At 44.6% G+C, this 16,883-nt stretch overlaps 1 protein-coding gene across 5 annotated transcripts in view; it reads left to right on the forward strand.

The window, feature by feature from the left end:
• The first annotated feature begins 5,372 nt into the window (after nt 1-5,372).
• The window catches only part of Zfp780b (zinc finger protein 780B), a 49,270-nt gene continuing 37,759 nt past the window's right edge, over nt 5,373-16,883 (forward strand). For 3 of the 5 annotated variants that reach the window (XM_063277707.1, XM_063277708.1, XM_063277705.1), the window contains exons 1-4: nt 5,373-5,511; nt 7,974-8,026; nt 8,965-9,091; nt 11,088-11,186. In XM_063277707.1, the coding sequence (XP_063133777.1) occupies nt 7,994-8,026; nt 8,965-9,091; nt 11,088-11,186 (259 nt within the window). In that variant the 5' untranslated portion in view covers nt 5,373-5,511; nt 7,974-7,993. The remainder of the gene's footprint in view (nt 5,512-7,973; nt 8,027-8,964; nt 9,092-11,087; nt 11,187-16,883) is intronic. The other 2 variants (XM_063277703.1, XM_039100844.2) reach the window with 2 other exon arrangements.

A 16,883-nucleotide genomic window follows, 5' to 3' on the forward strand; every position in this document is an offset into this window, starting at 1 on the left:
CTGCATGCTGGATGTCTACAGAATAAAATGTTCCTTGCTATCGCACATTTGAGTCTTGCGTAGCATCCTTTGGCAATTCATGGACCCTTAAAAGTCTTAGATGTTGGCCTTGTCACCATTAACATCCTGTGACATTAGACTGAATGTTTACTTTCTTTTTGCATAATTTATTAATGCCAGTACAGGACCAGCCAAAGATATGGCAAGAGAGTTATATAGATAAGATCCTTAAGAGTATTAACGTATGTTCTAAAAAATACATTTCTGTCATTTTTCTGGTTTTTATCAGAATTAGTATAACTGACATGAAAGACTAATTGTACTTTAGATAGTTTAAGAAAGCCCCTCTCTCTCTCTCTATGTGTGTATATATATATATATATATATATATATATATGTATAGTTTCTAATAGATAAAAAGGAACAAGAAAGGATTTGAATTGTGAGTCCATTCCTTACATATTTATGTGGAGATATTTGGTAACACAGTTATTGATGAATAAGTACTTTCTTTTTTTAAAAAATTTTTTAATTTATTTATTGTATGAGTGCTCTGTTGCATATGCGCCCACCTGCCTGAAGAGGGCGTCGGATCCCATTACAGATGGTTGTGAGCCACTGTGTAGTTGCTGGGAATTGAACTCAGGACCTCTGGAAGAGCAGCCAGTGCTCTTAACCCCTGAGCCATCTCTCCAGTCCTGAATAAGTACTTTCTAACAGCAGGAAATTTGTAAAACTTTAAAAAGGGAGCATCCTATTATTTATGTCCTCTGCTCACTGGTAAAGATGACAGTGAGACATTCGTGACAGAAGAAAGTCCACAGGATCCTCCATCTCTTATGCTTGCTGAGGCCACTTCAGGTTTGATAAGAATTTGATTTTTTTTTTTAATGGAGAATCTTGTGAAAAATTGCACAACTCTCTAAGAACTGGAGGTCAAATTGCCTCTGATAATTTATCCTTGCTCCTGTTAAATGGCCTGTGTGTTAAAACCTCCCCCTCTAGCTATCAGTTATCTTAGCTCCTGTCAAACTGCCTGCTTGGGTTAAAGCTGCCCCTGCAGCTGCTCGGCAGACAGGATGTGAGTTTTGCCTAAGTGCTCGGGGAGCTGGGATAAAGATCTGCAGTTGCTTATGCACTGTGTCTGAGTGGTCAGAGCCTTTGCATAACTTAGCCCTCGGACACACCTGGCAAACCAAGAAGTCTCCTGGGACTGCAAATTTCAATTGCTTAGGTAATTGTTCTTTCAAGATCAGCTCTAGATGAGAAACGAGGTTTCGATACTTGGTAAAAATGCCGTTTGTGCAATAAAGAGGCCTCTAAGAAGCGGTTTGGAGTTCATTCCTTTAGAGACTACCTATCCACCCTGTTGCTCAGAAGCCTGAATTCACCCTGCAGTGTCCCTGTCCCTTCAATCAACCATCCATGGTAATGCAGAACACCTACCTTTGGTGCCCAACATTGTGAGGCTCAGAGAAAAGAGAGGTCGGGAAAGTTCAGGACTGGAAATAATGTGCGCTCACAGGGTAAGCAAGACTCCAGAATTTGTCAGGGACGTGTGGGATCCTCGTCTCGGGAGTAGTACTATGTACAGCTACTAAAATACTAAAGTGAAAGGAAAAACATTAACTGTCTATTATAGCAAATATCACAGATATAAATAGGAAGGGCCCTGAGACAAAGAATTAAAAAAGAAAAAAGGGATTTTTTTCCCCCGGTAGAAGCAGAGGAAATGTTTACTCAAGGCCTGGAAATAGAAAGCCTCTAGAATCAAAAAGTATAGGAAGAGAAAATCTCTTTGCTGTAGGAATAGAGGAAGAAGAAAGGCTTTATGGGTAGAAAAAGATTAATGGCAGATGGAGCTGCCTGTCAGCTCTTTCTGCCCAAGACTCATCAGGTGTAGCAGCACCCGAATTCCAAGGACTGATTGATGGGCATGGCTTGGCTGCTGCAGCATGAGCTAATGTTGTTGCCCCAGGACTTAGAGTTTTCTTGTTGTTTGCTTGATTTTTGTTTGACTGATTTTTGTTTTTCCCTCATAATGGGAATAACTCAGTATTAGAAATCCCTTTGTGGGAGATGATTTTCGATTTTAATTCCCAGCAACCACACGGTGGCTCACTGTCATCTATAATGGGATCCGATGCCCTCTTCTGGCATGCAGGTGTACACGCAGATAGAGCACTCAGACAATAAATACATCTTAAAAGTAGAATAAAGGGGTTGGGGATTTGGCTCAGTGGTAGAGCGCTTGCCTAGCAAGCGCAAGGCCCTGGGTTCGGTCCCCAGCTCAAAAAAAAAAAAAAAAAAGTAGAATAAAATAAAATCCCAAACACTCGATTTACCCATGAAGACTCAGGAGCCAGACGCTGGGTTGAAGGCTTGCTAGCTCCGAGAGCCAGAGAGAGCATCTAGCTGACTTTCCTACTCCGTCAAAGTCCCAGAAGGAAAAAGCCATTTATTCTTCTCCACGCTGTCTTAAATACCCTTCTACTCCATGATCCTCCTTTCTGGAGTCTTAGGTTAATTCCCTGTCATCTGGTTGGTTGCTCTGCCTCTTGACCTAGGGTTGACTTTATTTGGCTCTGGGATTAGAGGTGTGTGTTAGGGCTGAGTCACGAACACGAGATTTTTCCAGTTCACAATCTAGGGGTTGACAATGTGATCAAATATTCTGGAGCACCTGCTTAGACTTTGAAGCACACACCAGGTTGCCTCTTCTGATGACCTTGAATATGGTCCACTCCATCACTTGGAACATCTATCTATGTGATTCTGGTCCCTTGTACTATTCCATACTTTGCATGAAAATTGGACAAATGAAACCTCTGAACGTAGATGGTAAACCGACCCACCAGGAGGGACATTTAGATTATGTGTGTGTTAATGTGTGTGGTCTCTGCATGAGTGCAGGTACTCACAGATTCCAGAAGATGGCATCCGATCTCCAGGAGGTGAAGTGACAGGCAGTGAGAGCCTTTCAATATGAGTGCTAGGAACCAACCTGGGGTCCTCTGTAGGAGCAGTGCCCACTCTTAAATGCTGAGCCATCTCTCCAGTCCCTTCTGTTTCTTCCTCTTTCTAACTTTCTATATTTCTTGCTTGCTGGTTGTCTGGCTTGCTGGCTTTTTAAAAGGTCTCAGGCTGATCTCGAACTCCTGGATCTCTTGCCTCAAACTTTCCAGCTCTGGAATGCTGGGATTGCAGGTCCCTTCATATCCAGCTAAATAGGTTGTTCTTTCATTGTGTATAAGTAAGAACTCACACAGAATACAGTTTTCTCCAGTGCAGTCTCCAGAAATAATTGGCTAACACAAAATAAACTCAGTGATATTTTTGTTGACCTCTTGCTTCATTTTGTGTCGCTTTGGCATTTTTTTCTTTTTTTCGGAGCGGGGGACCGAACCCAGGGCCTTGTGATTGCTAGGCAAGCGCTCTACCGCTGAGCTAAATCCCCAACCCCTTGCTTTGGCATTTTTGTTTTTGTCTTATTGGTCATGAAGCCTTATTTGCTTGTGTGTGTCTGCATGTACACCACTTCCCACACACATGCAAACAGGCACACTACACTCACATGAAAACTAGAAAGAAGATAAAGAAGGGAATGAACAGCTCTCACTCAGTAAATGGCATTGTCACAAGTCATCCAGAGCCTCGTGGGATTTAAAGAATTTTTGGTGGTGTTGGGAATGAAGGGCAGCAACCCAGACTCATTGATTACCAGAGGCCATTGATTACTTAATAGTCATTAGATTGGGAATGAAACAAAACGGAAAGCTTTGCAGAAGCAGTCGTCTGGGTGTAGAGAGGGACTCCTTACCTACAGTCTCTAATAGTCAGACTGTGAAATATCTTAAAAATAGATGCAGTCCTTAATTTTTAAAAGTTCAGCAGAAAATATATAAAAGTATTAATTTCACTGAAAAAGAAAAGCAGTTAAAAAAAGGAAGCATCTCCAGGTAATTGGCATTTCTGGTGTGTGTGTGTGTGTGTGTGTGTGTGTGTGTGTGTGTGTGTGTGCGCGCGCATGTGTGTACAGAGATACACTTCATTTAAGGTAGCCTGACTCCATTAAAGGTTAACGGTCTCCATTTTGAATCTGACAGCTTTCACAGTTGACACGCTGTGCAATTTGACTAGGCGCTGCTGCTGTTCTGGGTTTGTTCTGTCAATTATTGAAATTGAAAACATTTGTTTGTGACAGTGGATTTGGCTGTCATTCCTCATTGTTCTAGAAGGCTTTTCCCGTCTTCATGTTTGAAATATGCTATTAGGAGTATGCTCGGAGTATATATTACTTCTTAGACAGGGTTCCACTATATAGTCCTAGCTGGCCTCAGTCTCACAGACATGTAGTGGGCTGTGTCTCCCCATTGCTGGGATTAAAAGGCCTGTGCTACCCCCCCCCCCAGCCAAGTTTATTGTCACTTGATTAAGTACCCTCTGTGTTATCATGGGTAATGTTGTGTGTCCCAGTCTGCCTCAATTATCAACTCAATTTGACTCTTCTTTTGATTATTGTGAGGATGGTCCCTTTTAATCTGCTAGTGTATTTAACCTAAACATATTTTACTAGTTAACGCATGGTTGGATCTGACTTGTTTTCAAACCTCATCGGACAACCTATGTTTTAGCGTTTGGACCATTTACAATAAATACATTTAATATGATTAATGGTCTTAGTAGGAAAGTCTATTATCTTGAAATTTGTTTTGTATCATGCTCTGGGATGAAAAAGAAGTTGTGTGTAAATATAAGAAAAAACACAAGTGATTTTGGAAGCTTAATAGTGTCGTGTTACAACAAAAATAATGGTTTCCTACACAAACGAAGCCTACTTGTGTGCTTAGAATGCCTTTATGCCCTACTCATTCATCCTTCAAGATGGGGTAAATGACTGTCTCTTGGACACAGTTCTGTTGATACATACCGATGTGTTCCTCAGTAACGTTTTCCTATCTAAATTAACAGGGACACTAAACATGTCTTTCTGAAATCGCTGATGTATACTTCCGACATGTTAATCTAACCAATTCTTTAGTTCAGTCTTTTCAAATTTACCATAGTCCCTACCAGAGCACAGCGAGGTTGTATCCCTGACAGTGGGATTCAGGCAAAACATAATCAAGTCAGTTACATCATGATCTGATTGTACTTCCTAGTCTGAATTTAAAACTTCGGCTCCTCTGTCCTCCACAGGAGAGAAAATCAGAGACGCACAGAACCGGAAGTATCTTTTGAGCACAAACCAGGGAGTTTCAAAGCCTCCGCCCTTTTGCAAAGTCCCTGAAACCACCCAGCACAGTCCCAAGTGGGCTGGTCCAAGTTGCAGGACCGGATCTCCTAGAACTTCAGAGTACTGCGCTTCCTAGAGTTCAGTCGCGAGAACTGTATTTCCCAGGGTCCACCGCGCCGGAAGTAACGAATCCAATTCCGGTGTCGTGCGTGGGCACCGCGGAAATTGACATTTATGATCTTTGAAGAAACCTGTTTGGTCTAGGTCTCCACACAGTAAGGCTGGACCAATCGGGCTGGGTGTGGGTGTGGAGGGCGGTGTGGGGTGGATGGATGTTGATATGTAAGAGTGTGTGTGTGTGTGTGTGTGTGTGTGTGTGTGTGTGTGTGTGTGTCTGTCTGTCTGTCTGTCTGTCTGTCTGTCTGTCTGTCTGCCTGCGTATACACGCCTTGAGCTCTCTGCATTGTTGTTTCCTGTGCTTGTCGCTTTCTGCACCGTTTTTCTTTTCTTTTTTTCTTTTTTCTTGATCACCGGGACCGAAGCAGAGGACCAAGCTTCAGTAAGGAGAGGTCAGGTGTGAGTCTGCCTGAGTTTCAGAGGAGCTTGAGACGAGCATTTGAGGCTGGAAGTGCCTCTGAGGGTCGCCTAGAAGGGCAGCTACTTGTTGTGTGTCTCTGTCTGTCTGTCTGACTGTCTGTCTGTCTGTCTGTCTGTCTGTATATACATCTTGAGCTCTCTGCATTATCTCTGTCTCTGTGTGTCACTTTCTGCTCCTGCTTTCTCTCGCGGCCACAGGGACTGAAACAGAGGACCAAGTTTCAGTAAGGAGAGGTCAGGTGCGGAGTCTGAAGGGAAGCTTTCCCTGAGGTTCAGACTTGAGCTTGGGAGGAGCATTTGAGGCTGGAAGTGCCTCTGAGGGTCGCCTGAGAGGGCAGCTACTTGTTGAATTCCATGACTTTCTCAGAGCCCCCATGTGAGTGTTGAGGGAAGTGAAGGAAAGTGCTCAGTGAGGTGTTCTCTGATACAGTCTGGGATCTCATGCTGGCTCAGGCTCCCTGAATAGGTTGTTATTCAAAAGGAGTGTTTGAGACCCATGAGAACATTATTGCTATCTATCTAATATTTAAGAGCAAGTTTGCTCTTTCTGTTTGAGAAATGAGGTTGTAGTTTCAGAATATGGAATTGTCAGTAAATGTAGAAGGAACGTGCAAATTCATACCTCCACAACTGTGTCCCTTACATAGTTTCTTCCCTCTCCACTTAGTATTCACAGAATCCTTTCAATGACCCTTGACACATTTACAATCTCTCCCTTTCCTCAAGATGGTATAGATGGGAAACTCCAGAGGTTCGTGTTAGGGGTTTTCGGATGTGTGTGTGTGTGTGTGTGTGTGTGTGTGTGTGTGTGTGTGTGTGTGGTGTTGGTATTAGTACAGCATGTAATATTTTGGATTCATTATGTACTTTGGAATGACTAAATTCATAAGTTTTGTAGTGAGTACACTTACTGTCTACTCTCTTAGTCGCTACAAACTAATAATCATGTCACCATGTTTCACAGTATATCTCTTGAACTTTGGTTGTGTGGCTAAAATTTCCTAGTCTTTGACGAGCTTCTTCCCACTCTTCTTGTGGTTCTGTCTCCCACTGTCAGCCACGGTGCTGCACATCCAGCCTCAGCCTCTCAAACCCCAGAATCAGCATCTTACTTGGTTCTAGGAGATAACAGTGTCAGATTCTGCATGAGTGAGGTTGTGTGACTGAGAGCTTATATTTAATCACTGAGCTTTAAACACTGTAGCTGGGCAGATTCTCATCTATTTTCCCCATCTATGGCTTCCCCCTCAGCCACGTGCCCTGCTACTTGCCATCTTGGTCCTGTCCTAGCAGCTCCTGCTCCATCAATGTTCTCATGGTGACTCCTGTGTTGACTTGCTAGTAAATGCTCTCTTCATCCTCCGTCTCTGTCCCTCTGTCCCTCTGCTTGGGACCCTCCCCCCACTCGGTACAGAAGCTCTGCTTCCCCTCTCCTGCCCACCTATTGGCTGACCAGCTCTTTTTTTAACCAATCAGAGTTGAAGGAAAACAGTTTTTACAAAACATTGAGTCAGGGGATGCTCCAATTAATGATGACAATGCCAATGTTCCACAGTGACCAGATCTCTGGGCACAGAAATCACCATCCGAATGCACAGTGTACAAAACGATCCCCCAACATAGATGAGTGAAAGTACTTGGGGAAGTGTTGCATAGTGCACAGTCCATTTACTGAAAGTGGGTACAGGATGCTGGACCCTACCGGTGCTTCAGCCCTGAGTGTTCAAAGGAGGCGCCATTTGGATGCTGTAAGCCCCTGCCAGCCTTGATAGGTGGGGTTCCAGTAGGAAGATCTGCTCACAGGAGGAGGAGTGGCCCAGGGGCAGGGCTGGCTGGATCTCAGGGTGGAAGATGGGGTCCCTTCTGCTGGCATCTCCTGGAGGAAGTTCAGGGCAGACATGTGTATGCCCTGCACTCCCACACTGACCCTCTGTAATGGGTTGTCTGGGTTAGGAGAGAGTGGGCTTTGTGTAGACTCCTGTGTGCTGCTAATCTGTGTGTGGGAGGCTGTGAGCGGTGGGAGGGGAGAGAGTGAGTGGGGATGCTTGAGGAATAAATGTAGTTGTTGAATCACAGTGACAGAAGTCAGCCTGGGAACATCAAGTCACAATCCAATGACAGGCTTTCTTTTTGTTCCCAGGGGAAGAAGCCTGAAGAAGAATGGCCAGCTCCAGTTCTCAACACACGGTCTGTGTAAGTTGGTGTTTTTCTCCTTGACACAGGGGACTTTCAGCTTAGGTGACTCCTTCCCGTCTTTCCCTCTTGAAGCTTCCCAAGGATCTGGAGTCCCCCAGCCCAGTCTGTCCCTTTACAGTGAGGGTTGGCAGGTCTGAGCACTTCCTGTGGGTTCCTCTTCCCAGCTGGTACTGGGGTTGTCTTTGAGTGCATTCCTCCAGGTGCTCTCTGCTTGGTCTGTGCTCAGGGAGGACTGTCCCTGCAGCAGAGGTGTCAGCCCCACAGGGAAACAGGGGCTTTGAGAGCCTCAGAGCTTTGAGGTGATGGCCTCATTTGACTGCCCTGGGAAACCTGATTGACATCTGTGTGTTGCCAGACTGATGACCCAGTGCATGAGAGTGAGTGTCCCCTGTGTATGTGTGAGGAGGTGACCTGCTTGAGGAGGCTTGAAGAGAGAGTTCAGTGATCAGGTCATCCAGGCTGTGACAGGAGGTGATTGCAGTCTCCAGAGTCAGGGAAGACCTGAGACACATTGTCACCTGGAAAGTTTTTTTTTTTTTTATTGGAAGAAAAGGTTAACTATAACATCCATGTTATGTGGGCTCTTATGTAGTAAGTTCATGGACTCTTACATAGTGTATAAAGTCATTCTCATGACAACAAATCTTAATGACATCAGGTGATAGTATAATAAACTCAAGGACCCATCTCATCCTTATGTCATTCACCCTGACCCCAGGTGACATTTCTCTTCTGTCAACCTGAAGGATGTGGCTGGAGTGGGAGGCACATTATTGGATATGTGGGGAGGGCACAGTCGTGGTTTATGGGGAGCTTGTGCAGTCAGGGGCCTGGAGCATTTCCTTATGGCTCCCTTCCCTCGCCTGAGTCCTTTTCCTTCTGTCTTTCCATCCTGAAAGCTTCCCCATTTCACTCTACTGTGTTTGCTCTTTCAGGGGTCAGTGACATTTAGGGATGTGGCTGTTGACTTCTCTCAGGAGGAGTGGGCCTGCCTGGATGCTACTCAGAAGGTCCTATACAGGGACACGATGTTGGAGACCTACAGTCACCTCGTCACAGTGGGTAAGGCCTGTGCCCCATGAATGGGTGATGTGTCACATACACTGTGGGCTTTCCTCACTCTGAATTAAAAGACAGTCCCATGTTCCCAGTGGTAGCTGAAGCTGGGATGGTGGCTGATTCCTCTCATTGTGTCACTGAGAAGACTGAGGCAGGAAGGTTGCTGAGTACAACATCACCCTCAGATACAAATGAATTCCAGGCTAGAATAGTCTACAGGGTGAGGCCTTGTTTCAAACAAAATAAAACAACACAAAATAAAGAGAAAAATGAAATAAATTAGGAGGTGCATCCATAAATAGAGTCACAGGTTAGAGAAATAGCTTGGTTGTTAAGAGAACCAGCTGCTCTTGTTGAGGATACAGGTTCAATTCCCGGCCCCACAAGACGACTCACACCATGTGTAACTCCAGGGGATCTGATGGACACAATGCATGTATGTGGTGCCCAGTTGTCCATGCAGAGAGATCCTCACACACACATAAAATAAATTTTAATTAATAGAATTTCAAAAGAGGGAGCTGAGTCCCCTTTTCTTCCCAAAGGAAGAATGAGAGACTTCTTGGGTTGAAGCTAAGAACTTTACAAAGCGCCTGCTTTTGTCCACCATTTGTTCGTCTCAGTGAGCTCTCAGCTCAGCAAGAGACCCGGTCGGAAATACCAATGTGCAGTGAAATCACCCACGACACTAAACACTGGTCTCTTGCCTCTCCAGGCATACATGCATGCTTGCACACACGTGTGCACACACTCTCATCAACACACACATACCCTGTACTTACACAACTAAACAAAACCCATTATGATTCACTTACTAATGCCTCAGTAGTGCTCATTCAAAACAGAAGTAGACACATTCCGTTTCCTTCCGTGGACGCTTCCTCTTTACGGGCTTTGTAGTGGAAGTCGAAGGGTGTGAAGTTTGTCTCTTTCATTGAGCAAATGTGTAAGAGTGGGCTGTGAATGTGAGGGAAGGCAGCATAATGACCATGATGATAACCGTTTTCATGGCTAGGGATGTATGGCAGTGGTAGGAAGCAAGACCCTAGTTCTATCTCCCCCCCATAAGTAGATGAAAGCGTATAAAAATAATGATTTGGTGTTAGTGTAGGTCAGAGAGTCTTTGAAGTCTTTGAATGTAGTTGTTGATCTTAGCATCAACCCTTATGAATGGATCGCATTAACTCCATCTACCCTGTTCACTATTCTCATTATTCCTAATTCATTTGTTTGAGGCTGGGTCTCACATAGTGCAGGCTGGCTTTGGACTTGCTATGAAATCCAGCCTCGAACTTATAATCTCCCTGCTTTCACTCTCAGGCGCTATGACTTTTGTGTGCACCACCGCGCCTCCGAGTTATCACTCAGGAAAACTGAGTCCCGTAGAATCCTGTGGGCCCTGGCTAAGTGAGTGGCATCAGTAGTGAGCTGCAGAGACGGGGTCTACACCACACAGTACAGCCTACGGGTCCATGTTCTCGCTGCCCCATTATATTTTCCTTTTAAGTGACAAGCATCCATCTGTGATTAAAACTCTAATCCAAAGCAGCTGGGTTTTTTTGTTTTTGTTTTTGTTTTTTTAACCCAGGTTCCTCTGTGCTCCTTCCCTGAAGTCCTCCCTCAGCATCATTTTTGCCTTTAGAATTTGTTATCTGTTTTTCTGAGACAAGCTTGTTATGCAGCCTTGATGTCCTGGCTCGTTCCCCCAGTGCTGGCCTCACAGTCATGAACTACCATGCCCAGGTGCATAGATCTCTATCATAAATAAGTCTGTGTTTATTTAAAATCCTCCCAGACAGGGCATCGTGGCACACACCCACAGTCCCAGCATTTGGGAGGCAGAGGCAGGCAGATCAAATAAGTTCAAGGCCAACCTGGTCAATATATCATTCCAGGACATGCTGGGATAATTAGAGAGACTTAGAAAAAGAAAAAATGTCTACATTATGATTCATTTCTCTCTCTCTCTCTCTCTCTCTCTCTCTCTTTTTTTTTTAAGTGGGAAGTTGCATTTCCAAGCCACATCTGATCACCTTACTAGAGCAGGAGAAAGAGCCCTGGATGGCTGTGAAGGAAGAAACAGACAGGCCGAGCCCAGGTGAGTAAGAGGGAGGTGAGCCTGCAGCCCTGCCAGGCACAGCTTGTGGTTAGAGAGGCTGCACAGAGCTGACACTGGGTTTGACAAACTTCCTTCAGAGCCCAGGGTCTGTGGGAAACAAGGCTGAGCCCTGGGAAGAAAGTCGGGGTCAGAGCAGAAGCTGTCAGAGGGGCTTCTGTCTCATGAATCCCTTTAAGTTGTTATAATTTCTTCCCTTCTACTGGAGCAGGTGCTGTCTTTCTTTATAACCTTTAAAAGTATTTCATCATTGGTTGTGTGAGTGCACGCATGTGTGCGGGCATCCAAAGAGGCCATAGAGAGGGTCAGCTCCCCTGGCCTGGAGCTGTAGGTGGCTGCTGGAACTGTCATCCAGGTCCTCAAGTAGAGCTTTCAGTGTTGTTGACCATTGAACCAAAGCTAAGACAGTGTCAGCACCAGTGGAAGCTGTAACACAGGGAGGCACACCAGATGTTTTAATTCTGCGGCTTCACGGCCACTGTGGACACGGTGTGACTGTGTATCCTCCCTGCAGTGGTGGGGAGGTGGCCAAGGCAGATCCCTTGGGCTTGCTGACGAGTTGGCCTAGGTTACCTGTGCAGCTCAGGGCAAATGAGAGACCCTGCCTCAAAGACAACTGATGAAACATCTGCGTGCACACACACCGCACAGCCTTCCACCTCGCTTGACAGGGAACTGTGATGGCTCTTCTTGGTCGTCAGCTTGACCACATCTGGAATTAACTAAAACCCAAGCAGCTGAGTACACCAATGAGAGATTACTGCTAATTAAATAATCTGAGGTGGGAAGATCCACCTTAAATCTGAGCCACACCGTCTGGTGCAGCCTGTGGAAAGGATGGGAAGGAAGCTGTGCTTTGTCTGCTTCCCTCCTACTCTTCGAAGGCTCAGTCCTCATTGGTACCTTTTTTTTGTTTTGTTTTGTTTTGTTTGTTTTGTTTGTTTTTTTGCTAGTATGAATCGAGCAGCAGTAAACATGTTTGAGGGGGTGTCTCTGTGAAAGCACTAAATGTCCTTCGGGTACATGCCCAAGAGTGGCCTCCCTGCATCTTATTTCGATCGATTCTCACTGAAGACCCAACACTCTGATTTCCACAGTACAGGTTTGCGCTCCCACCAGTAATGGAAATGTGTCCCCTTGCTCCTCAGGCTCGCCAGCCTGAGTGGTCCCTTATTGATCTTAGCCATTCTGATGGCTGTAAGATGTAAGCTCTAATTAGGATGATCGACATTTCCCTGATAGCTAAGGATGTTGGCCTTTCCTTCAAGGGTGTCTCTGCCATTTGACTTTCATCTTTTGAGAATTCTCTGTTTGGATCTGTGCCCTGAGTTCCTTGTTTTCTTGATCTGTAGTTTTCTTAGTTCTGTATATATTTGGATGTTAGCCCTCTATTGGATGTGTAGTTGGTAAAATCTTCCTCCATTCTGTAGGCTGCCCCTTTGTCCAAATGACAGTGTCCTCTGCTGTGCAGAACCTGTTCGCTTCCATCACTATTTAGTAATTTTTTTTTTTTTTTTGGTTCTTTTTTTTTTTTCGGAGCTGGGGACCGAACCCAGGGCCTTGTGCTTCCTAGGTAAGCGCTCTACCACTGAGCTAAATCCCCAGCCCCTATTTAGTAATTTTTATTCTCCGTGCCTGCGTTTTCCTCTGCAAATGAGTTCAAGTTCCCCACTTTCTTCTTTCCTCAGGTTCAGTGTTTGGGATTTTAGGTTTGGCTCTTTGATCCATCCATCTCGAGGAAAGCTGTACAGGGCGATAAGCATGGATCCTTTGCGTTCTTGTAGATGCAGCTGTGCTTTGTCGAAGATGCTGTCTTTTCTCCAGTGTGTATTTCTGATGTCTGTATCAACTGTCACGTGTCCATAGGCGTGTGGGTTTATGTCTTCAATTTGCTTCCCTTGATCCATGTGTCTGTTTCCGTGCCAATACCATCCTGTTTTTATTACTCCATAGTTCAGATGGAGATTGGGGATGATGCCTCCCGCAATTCTCTTATTATTCAGAATTATTTATGGCTATCCTGAGTGTCTTTTGTGTTTGGATATGGAGATGAAATTTGCCCTTTTGTGATATGTGAAGAATTGTTTTGGAATTTTGATGGAGATTGCATCAAATCTGTGTATTGTTCTTGATAGGACGGCCAAGTTGACTAAACTAATTTTTATGATCTCTGGACATGGAAGATCTTTCCATATTCCAATATCCTCTTCAGTTTCTTTCTTCAGGGTCTTACTGTTTTATACCGTACACATGTTTCACTTCCTTGGTTAGAGCTACCCCATGGTATTGGATATTAGTTGAGGCTATTGTGAAATGTGTTGTTTCTCTGATTCCTTTCTCTTTCTCAGTTCATTTGTCTTTTGTACCTAGGACAGTTTCTGATTGTTGAGTTAATTTTGTATCCAGCTTCTTTGCTGAATGTGTTTATCAGCTGTAGGGGTTCCCCATTGGAGTCTTCAGGGTCACTTATGTATGCTGTCACATCATCTGCACACCAACATACTTTGACCTTTCCAGTTTGCATTCCTTTTATCCCCTTCAGTTGTTTGATTGCCCTAGGTAAAATCTCAGGTACTTTCCTGGGTAAGTACGGAGAGTTTGGACAGCCTTGTCTCTTTCTGGATTTTAGTATAATTGCTTTGTGTTCTCTCCGTTTAAGGTGATGCTGTCTTTGGTTTTCCTGTATACTGCCTTTATTGTGTTGCAGTCTGTCTGTCCCTTGTATCCCTAATCTCTCCAAGACTTTTATCCTGAAGCAATGTTGTATGTTGTCAAAGGAGCTTTGTGCATTTAATGAGAGAATCCTGTGGCTTTTGTCTTTTATTTTGTTCATACAATGTGTAACATTTATTGATTTATGTATTTCAAACCTACTTTTCTTCTTGAGCATTGTACAGTCCAGTGTTCAAGTATTTGATTGAGAATTTTTGCATCTAGTTGATCAGGGGTGGATAAAGGGTGGGAAAAGAAGAACCCACAAAGTAGTAAAGACCATGTCCTCCATTCATCTCTAATACTGTGGATTTGGATCTTCTCTCTCTGCCTTTCAGTTAATTTGGCTAAGGATTTGTCAGTCTTACTGATTGTCTCAAAGAACCAGTTCTTTGTTTCTCTGACTCATATCTGTTTTCCTTTTTTTTAAATTGATTTCAGCCCCAAGTTTAATTACTTCTTATGGTTTCTTCCTTTTGGGTGTACTTTGTTGTTTTGGTTTTTTTGTTGTTTGTTTGTTTTGTTTTGTTTTTCTGTTTTTGTTGTTGTTCTAGAGCTTTTTGTTCTGGTAATTTAGAGTGAGATCTTTCCGATTTCTTTTTATGTAGGTACACATGGTTATGAGCTTGCCTCTTAGACTTGCCTTCATCACATCCCCTCAGTTTGGATGTATTCTGTCTTCATTCTCATTCAGTTGTAGGAAGTCTTTAATTTCTCTCTCAGTCTTGAATCTCTGTCTTATCCCAATTTTCATTGAGTAGTGTGTTGTTCAATTTCCGTGAGTTTTTAAGCTTTGTGTTTTTCTGTATTGATATTCAGTTTTTTCCATTTATTTATTTATTCATTTTAATATTCCAATCATAGTCCCTCCTCCTCCCAGTTCCACCCTCACGAATCCTTTCCCCCATTATGCCTTCCTTAGAGAAGAGGAAGTCTTCCATCGGTACCAGCCTGCCTGGCACATCCTCTTACTGAGGCCAGACAAAGCAGCTCAACTAGGCAAGACGATCCACAAGCAGGCAACAGAGTCAGAGAAGCTCTGCCCCCTCCAATTGTTAGGTAACCCCATGAAAACAAAGCTGCACACTTGCTACAAATGTGGAGGGGCCTAGGTCCAGCCCCTGCGTGCTCTTTAGTTGGTGGTTCATTCCCTGTGAGTCCCCATGGGCCCAGGTGATTGGACTCTGTAGGTCTTCTTGTGGTGTCCTTGACCCCTCCAGCTCCCTCAGTAGTCCTACCTCCCACTCTTCCCCAGGACTCCCTGAACGCTGCCTAATGTTCGGCTGTGGGTCTCTGCCTCTGCCTCCATCCACGGCTGCATGAAGCCTCTCAGACAGTTATGTTAGTCTCCTGTCTGCAAGCGTAGCAGAGTATCATTAATAGTACCATTAATAACCAGGGGTTGGCTATCTCCCGTGGGATGGGTCTCAGGTTGGACCAGTCATTGGTCAGCCATCCCATAACGTTCTGCTCCATCGTTATCTCTGCACCCCTTATCCGCAGGACAGATTTTGGGCAGAAGGTTTTGTGGCTGGGTTGATGCCCCACTACCTTCACTGGAAGACTGGCCTAGCTACAGGAGGTGGCCATTTCAGTCTTCATATCCCCAGCTACTAGAGTCTCACTAGGGTCAGCCCCATAGACTTCCAGGACCCTCCCCGTCTTAGGTTCTCAGCTAGTTCCAGAGAGGCCCCCACTACCAATTTCCATTCTCTCTCCCGGGCTTCTCCTGCCCTGCTCCCCACATCCACCCAGTTCGTTCTCTCTCTCTCTCTCTCTCTCTCTCTCTCTCTCTCTCTCCCCCTCCCTCCCTCCCTCCTTCCCTCCCTCCCTCTCTCTCTCTCTCTCTCTCCCCCCTCCCTCCCTCTCTCTTCTCTCTCTCCCCCCCCCTCCCTCCCTCCCTCCATCTCTGATGTCTATTTTGTTTCCTCTTCTCAGTGAGATTCACGCATCCTCCTTGGCCCCGCCTTGTTCCTTAGCGTCTTTGGGTCTGTGGGTTGTAGCGTGGATATCCTGTACTTTATGGCTGATGTCCACGTATAAGTGAGTACATACCACGCATTTCCTCTGGGTCTGGGTTACTTCACTCGGGATTTTCTGGTTCCATCCATTTACCTGTAAATCTCATGATGTCTTTTTTTTTTATAGCTGTGTCTTCAATGTTTTTAAGGACCTTTAATAAATATCTTCGTTTTAATAGGTGCACCAGATCCATTCTTCAATTGAGAGAGATTTAAGTGGTTCCCAGTCTCTGGCCGTTACAAATAAGGCTGCTGTGAACATAGTTGAGCAAGTGTCCTTGTGGTCTATTGGGGCGTCATTTGGATAGATGCCCAGGAGTAGTATAGCTGGGTCTTGAGGAACAAACTCTTGCCTATTTTCGGAGAAAACTGCCAAATTGATTTCCAGAGTGCCCTCCCACCAGTAATGGAGGAATTTCCCCTTGCTCCACATTCTCACCAGCTTGTGCTGTCCCTGGGGTTTTTGATCTTAGCTATTCTGATAGGTGTAAGGTAGAATTTCACAGTCATTTTGATATGCATTTTCCTAATGACTAAGGATGTTGAACATTTCGTTGAGTGCTTCTCGATCATTCGAGATTCTTCTGTCAGGATTTCTCTGTTCAGCTCTGTACCCCACTCTTCAGTTGGTTTATCTGGTTTGTTGGTGTCTAATTTCTTGATCTCTTTATATATTTTGGATATTAGTTCTCTGTCAGATGTGGAACTGGTGAACTGTTTTGTCCTAATGACAACATTCTTTGCTTCACAGAAGCTTTTCAGTTTCAGGAGGTCCCATTGACTATTGTTGATCTTAGAGCTTGAGCTGTTGGTGTTCTGTTGAGGAAGTTGTCTCCTGTGCCAGTGTGTTCAAGGCGGTTCCCACTTTCCATTCTGTAGATTTAGTGTGTCCCATTTTATGTTGAGGTCTTTGATCCACCTCAGCTTGAGTTCTGTGCAGGGTGAT

The sequence above is a fragment of the Rattus norvegicus genome, chromosome 1 (assembly GCF_036323735.1).
Source record: "Rattus norvegicus strain BN/NHsdMcwi chromosome 1, GRCr8, whole genome shotgun sequence".
Classification (NCBI taxonomy): Eukaryota; Metazoa; Chordata; class Mammalia; order Rodentia; family Muridae; genus Rattus; species Rattus norvegicus.